This window comes from Drosophila busckii, chromosome 3L (assembly GCF_011750605.1).
Source record: "Drosophila busckii strain San Diego stock center, stock number 13000-0081.31 chromosome 3L, ASM1175060v1, whole genome shotgun sequence".
Lineage (NCBI taxonomy): Eukaryota > Metazoa > Arthropoda > Insecta > Diptera > Drosophilidae > Drosophila > Drosophila busckii.
This window is the reverse complement of record NC_046606.1, coordinates 5792153-5805594: the sequence shown is the minus strand read 5'-3', so window position 1 is coordinate 5805594 and position 13442 is coordinate 5792153. Positions and strand designations below refer to the sequence as shown.

The following is a 13442-nucleotide window of genomic DNA, read 5'->3' as shown; positions in this document are numbered from 1 at the left end:
TCCCAAACAATTAGCACGCATGCCGGCATAGTCAAGCCTAGAATCATAAGCTCGACGAGTGGGGGGAGAGAGAGTTAATGGGTGGGCAGGCAGGCAAATCAAAGACACAGGGACTACAATTCGAATTTAATTGTTGCCATCAAAAGCAACATCGAAAATAGAAGAAAAATGGGCACAAAGCTGCCCAAAGTGCGTGCGTTGGCATTTGTTGCAAGCGGCAAGTGGCAGCAGCAACTGCAAAAAGTAGCAACAGGAGTCCATTGCCGTCTGGGGTCGCTGCTAATTGCAGCTGCTGCTGCGGCGTGTGGAGGCCAATAACTCGACTGTTGATTGGCAACCAGAGCTAAAGCTCAGGCCCAGGCCGTTAAGCAATAATTGTTATTGTTGTTGCTGCCAGTACAATGAACTCGAAGCCTTCAACAAGTGCAAAGCAAAGGAGTTAAAGGATTTGTTTTTGTTGCCACTTTTTAAGGCCACTCTTGACGAAGGAACAGCAACAACAACAAGTAAAAGCTATTTGTGTTTATAATTGCGCTTGAAAGACTTCATTGTGCAGCTTTGGATACTAAGTAAATTAAAAAAAATCACAATAAAGCGTGTTTATTAAAATTCTATTTTTATTATCTGCTAGCTTGATTTAATTTTTATTTATTTTCCTGTGTCTTTTATTGCTGCTCTAAATGCTCTAAATATTTATTTTTGCTTGCTAAATTTCTTAAATATTATTTGCTAGCAACCATTTAAATTGCAAAACAAATTTATCACACAGCAGTTAGCACTGCTGACTGCAATTTGCTGTTTAGACTGCTTGCAAAGGCTGCTTGCCACTTTGCACAACAAATTGCAAGTTTGAAAAGTTGCTAAAGTTGGCAAATAAAGCTTCCGACAAACTGTTGAGTGCTGAGCCAAGTTGCATTCGTCATGGCTTTAATGGCATTGATAGGCGCTGCCACAGTTTGCAATTGTTATTGTTTATAGTTGTCCTGGCTGGCTGACTGGCTGACTGGCATACTGGCATTGTGGGCAATTCACTTTTGCAGACTTTTGTATTGCCTGCAATTGTGGCTAAGAGCTCTGACCTTTTGGCCCTTAGAGCTTTGTCAAGCTGGACAACCTTGACGACATTTTCACTTTCGCTTTTAAGCACATTATCGCTTTGTTGCTGCTGCTGCTGCTGCTGCTTATTTTTTATTAATTATCGCAGGCTGCCAGTCAGCAATTGTCCCTGACCAGCAGCAGCGCACAATGCGCAAAGTGGGACAGAGAGGGCTGAAGAGCGAGAGCGAGAGCGAACAAGGTATATATCATCATTAGCTTGCTTGAACTACAATTGAGCTGCTGGTCGAGCAATTTAATCAGTCTGCCAACGCGCAGAAAAGCTGATAATACCGTTATGAATAATTTACAACAAACATGCTCACACACACACGAACGTACGAGCGCACGCACACATGCTTGCAGACAAGGGCAAGAGCATAGATACAGCTATATATACTATATAGTATATTATAGCCATGGCTAGCAGCTTGTTATTGTTTTATTTTGCTGGTTTTATTTATAATTAATAACGCTGCGAACACAGCCAACAGTGCAACAACAACAACAACAATAGCAGCCTAAATTCTAATAAATCAAATCACGCCTGCCAATAGACCGCAGGCAAATTAAACGTGCAACTAGTAACATTTTGTTCTAACATTTCATATATTTATTAATAAATAATTACAGCTTAATACTAATCTTTGATTTCTAGCTGCAGCTGCTGTTGTTGTTGAGTATTTGTGCAACATGTGCTTCATCAATTGTGCCCTTGAATATCAAAGGATATGGCCATTCGTGGCATATGGTAGGTCCACTGTAATTACGCAACGCTTCAATTAAACTGTCCAGGCGCTGCACCTCCGCAAAGTCGTCATTCAATGTCCTCACCTCGCTGAGTAATGCGGCCACCTCAGACTCGAGCATCTGCAAATAGTAAAATAGAAGGTGTAGTTGTTAAATGCAAATTAGATTAGCTGCACTAAAATCGCTTAGTTTGCTCGATTTGCGCAGCCGATTAGCGTTAATCACTGCAGCTCGCCAGTGTGACGTACTCAGTTTTTTATATCAAATTTCAATCAATGTGGAAGCAGCTATTAGCAGCCAATTAGCAAATGCTGTGAACCATGCAAAGTGCATGTTAGCTTAAGAGGCAAGACTGTTTACCCCCCGACAAAGGCACAGTGGTGCAAAAGTGCGCGACACTTGCTATGCATATGCATTTTAAAATAAATATTTATATGCGCTGCTCTGCTCTCTGCTCTCTGTCCACTGTAATTGTCATTGTTTACTAAATTTGTTGACTAACTGCAAGCGACTGTGCTTCGAGCTGGTGGGGGTGGTGGCTGGGCTCGCCCCCAATCGCACGCTATAATTGCATTAACATGTTAAAAGAAATCTGTGTCGCAACTGTTAACAGACATGCAAAGCCAAAAACCACAAGCAACAGAACTCCACTATTTAAGTAGTGGCTGGGTGGGGCATGAGGGTGGCGCAACAAGTGCAGCGCCTTGGCATTTACAACACTTAACATTCTATCTGATAGCACTGAACTCGACTGAAAGTCGCTGCGAGCACACAAGGCAAGTCGCAACTGATAAGCTTAAGCAATCAAAAATAATTTCAAAGTGAAGAGTTTAATTGTCAGCAGCATTGCAAATGCTTTCAACAATAATTCGTTCGTTTGTTTGTTCGCTCGCTCACTCGCTCATTTATTATGCAGTCAACATGCGACAGTTTTTTATTTCATTTTTTCAATTACCAAAAACTCAATGTGCAAATTAATAACACATTTTAGCACTTGATGTACACGGCCGCGCTGCTTTTGCACATTGCCCAGCAGTTGCTGCTGCTGCTGCTGAGTGGGCGTGGTCGAGCATGTTGTCGATGTCGTCATGTTGCAGAGTCAATTATGTTAGCGACAGCAGCAACCACCACAACAACAACAACACTTGTTCTATTTGTTGCAAATACTTTTTTTGCTTTTGCTGCTTTCACATTGCGCTAATTTTATAAAAATATAGCAATTCATAGGTGAATTTGTTTATTATTTGTGTAGCGGCGCGCTTGGGATAACAAACGAAACGGCAGCCGCACGGGCAAAGCGCTCGGCGTTGACTGGCCGGCGCTAATAGCAGCGCAAGCTCCCCAAGAGTATAAACAAATACAATTTGCTCATCAACACACACACACACACACACATGCATGCATTGCGCTTGTATGCGGGCTTATTCATGCTAATGTGTTATGTGTCTCATGCCTGCGGCACTTGACTGACTGTTTTTTGTTTTGTTTACGTGCGTCAATCAACAGTGACACGCGTAAAGAGAGTGCAATGTCTCTCTCACTCTCTCGCTTTGCGTTTGGAGAGAGCATGGAATATAAAAAATACAAGATACTAAGCTACACTCATGTGATCGCCAGCAAAATTATAAATTTACTTAGCTTAGTTTATATGTTGATAATTATTTTAAGCAACGACAGACGTTTTTATATATTAAATATTTTCTTATTTAATTATTGCAGTTATTTTTATACAATAATTAACCTTGTTCGTTGTGAATGCGGTAAGTCGAATGAAATCAATATACCCTATATATTATTTAAGCTTGGTAGAAAATTATATATGAAAGACTCAAAAGTATACCAAAGTATGAGCAGCAATTTGCGTTTTTGCCTAGAAGTATGCAATCGCTTTTGGTTGTTGAATATGAACAGCCCATTGCTAATACAAAATTATTTATTTCAAGTTAAGTTGCAAAATTGAACGCATAGCTTTACAAAAAACACAATCGATTTAAAATTACCATTTCGAGCACGTCTAAGTCAAGACTAACAACAAGCCATTCAAAAGTTTTGCCCTTAAATATTGTTGTGCAATTTTTTTTGTTTCTGGGCTTAACTGACAGAAAAAATTTAAAAGTTGAAAAACTTCGTTTAACAGAGTTAGAGCCGCTCAAGGCTTAAATTTATCAAAGAATTTCTGAATATGCCGCACCATAGAACACACCTGTAAATCCATATCGAATAACAATTAAATTTAAGCAGCCATTAGAGTTGGGCTTAGCTTGGGCAGGTAGGTTTATTTCATTAAGCTCAAGTGCAATGATTGCGGATCAGCTTTTGCACGCGTGTGCACGCTTTAAGCCAAGCTCTTTTGCCTTGATGGGTGCTTAGCCCATTGTTTGTGCTGAGTCCAAAACAAGCAGCAGCAGCAGCAACAGCAGCAGCTGCTGGCCATTAAAATTTTAATTTTGTGCACCATTTGGCACTACCATCTTGGCTTTACAGTAGACCTCTGCCCCCTGCCCCGCTCTTTGGAGCATGCAATCCCAGCGAAAAGCCCTTGGCTTGAGCGATTATGTTGATGGCAAATGGCAGCTGAGCAAGTGCTCAATGGGAGAGTGGGCAAGAGAGGGGGTAACTGCTTACCTGACATGGTTGCTACCTGCTGCTGCTGCTGCTGCGTCGATAATACGCTCAATTCAATTTGCATATTCAGTTGTCCAATGAAGCGAACACCACACACACACACACAGAGAGCGCCAGCTCGTTCGTTCGTCCAAACAAATGCTTTTTCTGCCAGGCTTGTTGGCCACTTGCAAGCTGCCCCAAATTGTGCCGCTGACAGCGGGGGCACGCATGAGTTGCATGTGGCAGCAGCAGTAGCAGCAGCAGCAGCAACTGCTTCTCTCACCTGCTGTTAGCCCATTACGTTAGCAATTTAACTTGCGCCCACGTAAACATGATTATCATCTTAAGTGCAACGTGTGGGTGGCATGCCACCAAAATACCCGTAACGCCTTTTATGCTGCCGCTGCCACTTGTGCGTGCAATTGATGTCAACCTGGCAACAGGCAGCTGGCAACTGGCAACTGGCTTAAGCTGCTGCTATTAACGCTACCCACATGGCGAGCTTGTTTAACAAGTTGCAATCTGCTTAAAATTGCAATTAATTTAACGGGATTTTATTATTGCTGAATGCTGAAGGCAGCAGCCAATACCTTTGCTAAAGCAATTGCCAAAACCAGCTAAGAGCGCCGCCAGCATAGCGTGCTTAGCTCTAATTGTGCTGCCAGCCAGCCAGCGAGCCAGCTCCATGAGCTATAGCTTTGAGTACAGTTGAAGGCTGAGGCCAAGTGCGAACATGACAAGCTAGCAGAGCAGCCGTGAGTCCAAGCAGCGGCAGCAGCAGCAGCCGGACAAGTGGCATAGCTAACAGTTACGGCCAATGTCACGTACGCCTGAAGTGAAGTGGCGTGAGCTGGAAGCGAAGCAATTGAGCCGCAAAGGCTGCTGCCGCCACCCGAAAAAATTACAACAGCAGCTTGATTAATTTGTGGGCGTTAACCAATGACTTAAATTTTGTGGGCGTGGCCAAGAGCAAAGCAATGCCAACAGCATTTTGTAATGCAGCGCGCCATGGGCAACGAATTTCGGGGGTTCGAGTGTTGATAAAGTAAATCAAATTAATTTTAAACAAAATGCTATAAAGAGAAAACTATTAAGAGCAATTGAATAAATTTATTTAAATGAAAGTTTATTTATTGCTGCTGTTTGTAGCGTATGCAGCAGTCGTTGTTACAGTTTGTGGTGTAAATATGAAAAACGAACGCAACCAGTAGGTTGTGACAATAAGAAAGCAAAACAACTACAACTGCAGTAAAAAGAGACAGACACACACACACACTGCCTAGACAGCTGGACAGACAGACAGACAGACAGACGAGAGAGAGACAGGGATCAACGCAACTCAAATAGAAGACCTCAACGAGCTGCGTTGACAAACCCATTATCAGAAAAACAAACCGGAGATTAACTTGGCAAAATGTCTGCAGTCGCCAAAAAAAAAATGAGCACAGCATAAAAATGAAGTGCAAGCGGGATAGCAAGAGAGATGGCTGTTGAATAAAATATGAAAAGCACAAAAAGACAGGGCGACAACTCTTATATCTGTGTGTGTGAGTGTGTATCTATGTGCTTGGCCAGCACTGTAAAAGTGACACATGAGCGTAATAACAGCTAAGACCTAGCTAAGCATCAGGCAGTCAACAACCACTTGCCACACACACACACACACACGCAGCAGCATGCAGCGCTGCGTTGAGACTCAGACCAAGGGACAACCCTCAGTTTTCTGTTAAAAAGCCTCTCTGCACTCAGCATGATTACAAATTATAGCGTCTGAGCAATCGCCGGCACTTCAGTCTCTACATATACATATAAAAATGCGTCTGTGTGTGTGTGTGTGTAGAGTAGGCGTGCCTCAAAATAACGCCCATAGGAAATATAATTCCACAATTTGAGCCGGCAACGCGTGAGCGGCTGCTGCTGCAAATGTTTTTAAACTTCAGCAACAACAACTGATGCATGCAGCTTTTGGTGGTTGGCCAGACATTTAGTCAGTGGCAGCAACTGGTTGGTTGATTGCTGCTGCTGCCACTGGGTGGCGCCTCTCACTCGTTCCCATCTATAGTCTGCAGTCTGGCGCACTGTCTGCCACATCCGCTGCAGCTTAGATAATGCTGTTAGCTTTTACTCCTTTTTTGTTGTTGTTCGTGGGTTAATAACTTAATTATGTATTGGCTGCAAATTACTGTAAATGCCTTTTTGCATTTACCAAAATGGCCGCCACACACACATACACTCAAACATTGTCTGGCAGCGTCTGTCAACTTTAAGCTTCAGTGCATGCTTTGCATTTTGAATTTATTTATTTTTGCAAGTCAGTGGCTATTCTTAAATTTCTCTATTAGCTAATGTTGTTCAATCAGCAATAGCTCTTACATTATTTACAGCTTAATTACAGTTCGCAGAATAATGTCAATCTGTTACTATAAGCATTTTATTATTTTTATAGCTCGTGAGTTGCGTGAGTTGTTTCTGTTGTTGTTGTTGTTATCTGAGCGCACGTGGCAAGCGCGGAATATTTCCAGACTCAAGGTCAAGCCAAAGTAACCCATTGCCCCTAAACTAAAGCGCCGACCCCGCTAGCCACCCACACACAGATACACACACACACACACACACACACAGCGACAGCGAACTAAATCCTTTTTGATTAAATTCAATGTTTTATATCCAATGTGGTGGGCGTTGCGACTGAACTGAACTGAGCTGCTGCTGCTTGCTGTGTCGTTTGGTCATGTTAACATTTTATATCTCTTTGAAACGCATTTTTCTTCAAGACAATGCCTTACTTCTTTCTTATTTCTTTGGAAGGGGGGCGCACATAAAACAAAATGGCCGAGGCGCAAAGCAAGAAAAAATAGATTGAAGTGTAATCATGGTTTTGAACTGCTGCTCGGTCATACATTTAAGCCAAGCGGCAAAATGGCCAACGAAATGAGAGCGAAAGTAAGCTAAGAGTCACACACACACACACACACACACAGTCATATAACTGTTTAAGTGTATATAAAACAAAAGACAGTGTAATTGGTAAGGGAGCCGGGCCACTGACGAGGTGGAAAAAGCTTCAAGTTCGAGGCTTGGGCGCTGCTTATTCCGCTTGACTGATTGCAGCATCTTTTGTCTCTGCCACTGCGCAGCTAAGGAAGTCTAAGTGTGCGTTGCACACTCACTCACACATACACATACACACACACTATGTCTGCGTGGCAGTTATCTAAGTTTGTTTGAATAAACTTAAGCGAATGTTTTGTAAGAAGATTTCCTTTATTGGCAAAGGAGTGCCACTAGGACTCAGAGTGCCACACATACACACACATATGCATGTGTGTCCTTTGGCTCATGGCTTCTTGACGTTGCAACGCACACACACACACAATCTCACACACGCTTACATATTACAGCATTGACTGTCTTTTTGCCTGCCAACGAAACCTTTTCAAGTTCAATTTACATGCTGCTGCAAGCAAGTCTTTTATATGTACGTGTGTGTGTGTGTGTGTGTGTGTGGGGCATGTGGCATGCTATTGTACGGTTTGGTTTCCTGTAATGCCGCATAATGCCAATTCGATTGTAAACCATTGTGGATGTAGCACACTTGAGCTGCTTGCCACTACTGTATCATAATAAAACGTATAATTTTAGCAATGCCATGCCGGACATGAGCAAACAAAACAAAAGGGCTTAAGCACTGTCTGTTTGTCGGTCGGTCGGTCTGACTGTCTGTCTGTCTGTCTGTTTAGCTGTCTGATTTTCGATATAATATTTAATGGCCGTAAAATTATATAGTACATATGCTAAGCTAAACTGTGCTCGGTCTGTAGTTCTGTCTGCCTGATTGTGTATTTAGTTTTTATGTTTGTTGCTATAATCGTATTGTGGCTTTGCTAACCTAAATACTGATTAGCAATGGGCATAAACGATAAGCCAATAGTTGGGCCATAAGCGCTGGGCCTTGTGCTTAGTTTGGAGTAATTGAAGCATTGCTCTATGCGCTATTTAACAACATTTTAAATAGAGAAATGTAAATGCGTACGAAAAATACAATTTTTAAGGTAACTATAGTACATTATTCCATTATCCATATCATATGCATGGCACAATGAGCGTAAACACATTGGACAGGCTCTTAAAATGATCATAAAGCAAATTGTGAAAAATTATTGTGTGTATAAAATTTAATGACATGTCAAAAAGGATATCCGCCAGACGGCACTCGCCTCTTGGCGGCGCTCTGTATCTCTCTCTCTCTCTCTCTCTCCCTCACTCTCTTTATGAGTGAAGCAAGTGGAGCGCGTTGTATGGACGTCGTTGTGGTCTTGTAGACGTCAACGTGGGTGGACATGTACATGTAATGTGCTGTAAGTCCTGCTACATATGACGCTGACAATTTTTTAGTTTAGTTGTTGTCGTATTTGGTATTTACTCCTTACACACACACAAACACACACATACATAGATAGCACAAACATAATCAAGCGCAACTTTATTATTTTGTCGAACAACAAATGTGCTCATGTGGGTTACTTTTCTATAACTCCCTCTGCCATTCCCAGCCCCCTGGACCATTTCGCCAAGTCTGTTGTTGTTCGTGGTCGTTATGCCTGTCATCATTACGCCTGGCCTGCTGTGGTCTGCCGTGCTCTGGCTGTGGCTGGCGAGCTTGCACATTTTATAGTTTTCTCAAAAGTCACAAAAATGTCAATTGCTTGTCATGTGCGGACTCGCCTTCGCCTGCCCCAACCCCATCCCACCGCATGCTTCGTGGACATTGAATAAATTATATAGCGTCCATAAAGTTGTTGCAGCATGTTTACCACACAGCCACGTCCTGGCCATATCCGGGCTTACTTGGTAATGCGAGCCAGCGCAGCATCTTATTTCGGGCTAAAGCCCCTCACTGCACTGCCCCACACTCCTCGCAGCTTTCGCCATTGATATCGCTTTGCATGTGCAGGCTAATCAGCAAGCAGCTGAGCTGAGCTGCTCGAAATTGATTTTGTTGCTCCCCATATAATGTATTGGAGCACCCCTCGGCATTTTTGTTAATGTCGCCATAAATGCTAAGTTATGGCTGCAAACAAAAAAGGCAAACAGACAACAAACAATTTCATTTGCTGAACTGTGAACTTTTGAATTTTAATCAAGCTAAATATTGCAGCAGTTGGCGTCTCATATTTTCACTTTCATTGCGCTGTTTATGTACTCGAGTTTTGGACCCCAAGCGTATCCTTGGTATGTGTTAATGTGGCACGCTTGAATGCCGCATAAATTTGCTGTTTTATGTGGTTTGCTTGCGACCACTCGAGCGACCCCTCCACTCCACTCGACTTGTGCACATACTTTGTTTGTTGTTGGTAATTGAAAATATTTGTAATAATTCATAAAATATTATGTGATTTGGTCTTTTGAAGTTCGCATACTTCATGGCCATAAAAATAGTTATCAGTCGTAGATAATTGTTTTAATGATGTCATAATGCCGACTTGATGTCGCTCACTGATTAACGATCCATGGCTTTGATTCGCCACAACTACCCCCAAGGCTAACCAGCAGTTAGCTACAGTTACAAGTGTGTGAGTTACATGTGGGTGCGTGTGTGTATGTGTGGTATGCTTATGTAACCCGTTTGGTTCGCTTTGGCGTTGCATGATTTATGTGGGCAAACAAAAAATGAAATGAAAGGCGCCCGCAAGGCACCTGCGTGGGTCTGTTGGCGATTTGTCCCTGCGAAGCACTTGAAAACGTTAAATAAGTTGTCTAACCACACATTAAACCAATTTGGCACTCGCACTGACCCAACAGAGCTCTCTGGCTGTAGTCGGAGTCTTGGTTTTTTGGCACGCCCACACATACACATACACAAGTCCCATGCAGCCATAACATAAATCATAGAGAGACCTACGTATGTGACTACTTTAGCTAGGGGATCGATAAATTATTATTAGTCGACCAGTCGGCTGGACGGACGTCGGGTTTGTCGGTTGCTTTGTTGGTCATGTGTTATTTTGGGGGACGGAGCAAAGGAAGTTGTTAGAAACCTAAGGCGCACTGACCGAAATCCTTGGCGCTCTGGTTCAAATGCCTTTTAACTTAACAACTTTTTTCTCCTGTTTGTTGTTGTTGTTGCTGCCAACACCAAACAACGCTGCACACATACAAATCAATGGCGACTTTGTGTTTGGTTCGTGGGCTTGGGTTTGGGCTCTTACTGTTGCTCAGGCCACGTCGTGTACCCTTAACGTTGTGTGTAAAGTGGTCTTGACATGAGATTAACATCTTCAAAAGCATAGCTTAAAGTATTTGTTAGACTACGTTGTAGTTCTCTGACCAAGCTCTACCTTGTTTAGTCCTTTTGCCTTGCCTTGTTTTTTGGATAATTGCGTTCTTGTGCGCTGAGCCATAAGCTTAACTGTTGCTGTCATAACTAAGCGAAAAGGTATACAATTTATGAAAACGTCCACCAAGCAGACCAGGTACAGCCATGGAGGCGTACAGCGCGGTCGTTGAAACAATGCGCGTGTATGGTATAACAATTTTCTTGGATTTATTTTGTTGATTTCAATCGTTAAATAATGGCAAACTGGCTATTTACTTACAACCTATGAGGAGTTGGTGGGGTTGAATGTTTCTAATCTTCATTCAGGCAGGTACTAGTTGCGCGCTTACAGAGCACGACGCTGACGATACTTAAGACGGCGCACAGTCTTGTATGCGTATCCATCAGAACCAAGAACAGCAGAATCCTGAACGGCGCTTCCCTGGAAGCTCGTGCAACCTCCTCACTGGGGCAGATAATCGGCAATCTCAGACACACACGACAGTGAACGATACTAAGACGAACGCCAACAGTTTTGTATTCCGATCCATCAGTACACAGACAGCAGAAATTGACGGGCTCTACTCAACTGGAAGCTCGTGAACCTCCCTCACTGGGGGCAGTAATCGTTGGCAACCAGACACATCACACGGGACGATACTTCAACGACGCACGGTTTGTATTCGTATCATCGTTCCAAGAACACGGAACCTGAGTGGGTCTGCAATGACACTCGGTCAACCCCTCGCTGTTGCAAGTAGTCCGTGCATCTCAGACACACACGACGGGACGAACTTCAGAACACCACGGTTTTGATCGTAGCCACAGAAACCAAGAAACAGCAAAACCTACGGCCTTCCCAACTGGAGCTAGTGGCAACCTCCTCAGCTGGCGGCAGTATCGTTGCAATCCAGACACATCACCGACGGGACGAACTTAAGACGACGCACAGTTTTGTATTCGGTATCCCATCCAACCAAGAACAGCAGAATCTGAAGCGGACTCTTCCTCAACTGAACTCGGTGGCACCTCCCTCACTGGGGCAGTTAAGCCGTTGCAATGCCAAACACATCAACGACGGTGACATACTTTAGACGACCCACGTTTGTTATCGTATCCCATCAGTAAACCAAACACAGAAAACCTGAGCGGGCCTCCTCACTGAACTCGTGCACCTCCTCAGCGGCTAGTATCGTTGCAACTCAGACACGAATCACGCTGACGGTGACGATACTTCAGAACACGCACGGTTTGTATCCGGTACCAAATCAGAACCAAAACAGCAGAATCCTGAGCGGCTCTTCCTCACGAAGCTAGTGGCACCTCCTCACTGGCGCAGGTAATCGTATAGGCAATCCCCAAGACATCGATCACACGTGACGAATACTAAGAACGACGCACAGTTTGTATTCGTACCATCAAACCAGAAGTCAGAATCCGAGCGGCTCTCCCAACTAAGCTCGGATGCAACCTCCTCACTGGGCGGTAACGTTCGTGCAATCTCAGAACACATCACGCGGTGACAACTAAGGACGACGCCCACAGTTTTGACGTATCCATCAGTACCAAGAACACAAACCGACGGCTCTCCTCAACTGGAACTCGGTGCAACCTCCTCAGCTGGGGCAGTAATCGTTGCAATCTCGAGACACATCACGACCGTACGATACTTAACGACGCCACTTGTATGCGTAACCATCGTACCAAGAACAGCAAGAATCCGACGGCTCTTCCCTCAAGAAGCTCGGTGCAACCTCCTCACATGGTCAAGTAACGTGCACCTGAAACATCACGGCGTGACGATACTTAGAACGACGCACAGTTTTGTATTCGTATCCATCAGTACCAAGAACAGCAGAATCTTGAGCAGGCTCTTCCTCAACTGGAGCCAGAGTGGTCAGCTCCTCAGCTGGAGGCAAGTACTCGTTGGCAATTTCGGAAACATCACGACGGTGCCTGGTTTGTTCGACAGGAATCACTGCAGCCGTCGCGGCGGCAATAAACATGCACGCTATAAATAGTTTCTGAAATGATAGTTGGTGTGATGGGTTAAAGTCAGATGCTGATGAATTATCCTGGCGTGCTACCTACCATTTTGTTATAGATCTCCTCGCTAATTGTATTATCGATGGAATCTATGGGTCGAATGATTAATAACCGCAATTTGTCGGCATATTTATACGCTCTAATGTTTGCTGTTCAGCACTCGGTGCGAAGCCAAACAATGACCAACGGTTTGTTTGCCCACAAACGGCAACAACAATAACAAAAGGCACGGCAACAGCATCTGGTTGGCTTGGTGGTCGTTAAGACGAGCAGTGCCGAGCTGAGTAGAGCATTTGCAAACCAAACATGTTACCCACTTAGACCCTCAAGTGTCCAAGCCCATTGCCCTCTCACTTGACGTCGCAGCCTCAGTTAATCAACTCGAGCGCACAAGCTCGTGCTCATGCTCATGCTTATGCTCATGCTGTAAGCCGGTTCGGCAGAAGCTGTGGCGTCGTCAGAGTACGGAACTAAAGTTGTCATTTCGCTTTCATTAGGTGCTGTGTATGGAATGCTTCACGGTCAAGCTACATACAAGCACAATAAGATTTAATGCAAAAAAAACAAAACATAACAAAAAATCAAATCAAATCAAAACAATGATAAACTTTAATGACAGCTCACGCTG

General features: G+C 43.7%; 1 protein-coding gene across 1 annotated transcript; it reads right to left on the bottom strand.

The window, feature by feature from the left end:
- Nucleotides 1-1690: 1690 nt before the first annotated feature.
- On the bottom strand, nucleotides 1691-3136 carry LOC108599139. The gene is made up of 2 exons (XM_017985927.2): nucleotides 2801-3136; nucleotides 1691-1965 (listed from the first exon to the last, which is right to left on the bottom strand). Exons 1-2 carry the CDS (start codon nucleotides 2933-2935, stop codon nucleotides 1750-1752), a joined length of 351 nt encoding a protein of 116 aa, XP_017841416.1. The 5' UTR covers nucleotides 2936-3136; the 3' UTR covers nucleotides 1691-1749.
- Between the last annotated feature and the right edge of the window lie 10306 nt (nucleotides 3137-13442).

Excerpts from the sequence above, each read along its gene's own strand:
- LOC108599139 (XM_017985927.2), bottom strand. The coding sequence starts at position 2,935 with ATGACGACATCGACAACATGCTCGACCACGCCCACTCAGCAGCAGCAG. Across the intron at positions 1,966-2,800 it reads ATTTGCACATTGAGTTTTTG|ATGCTCGAGTCTGAGGTGGC; the intron begins GTAATTGAAAAA and ends TACTATTTGCAG.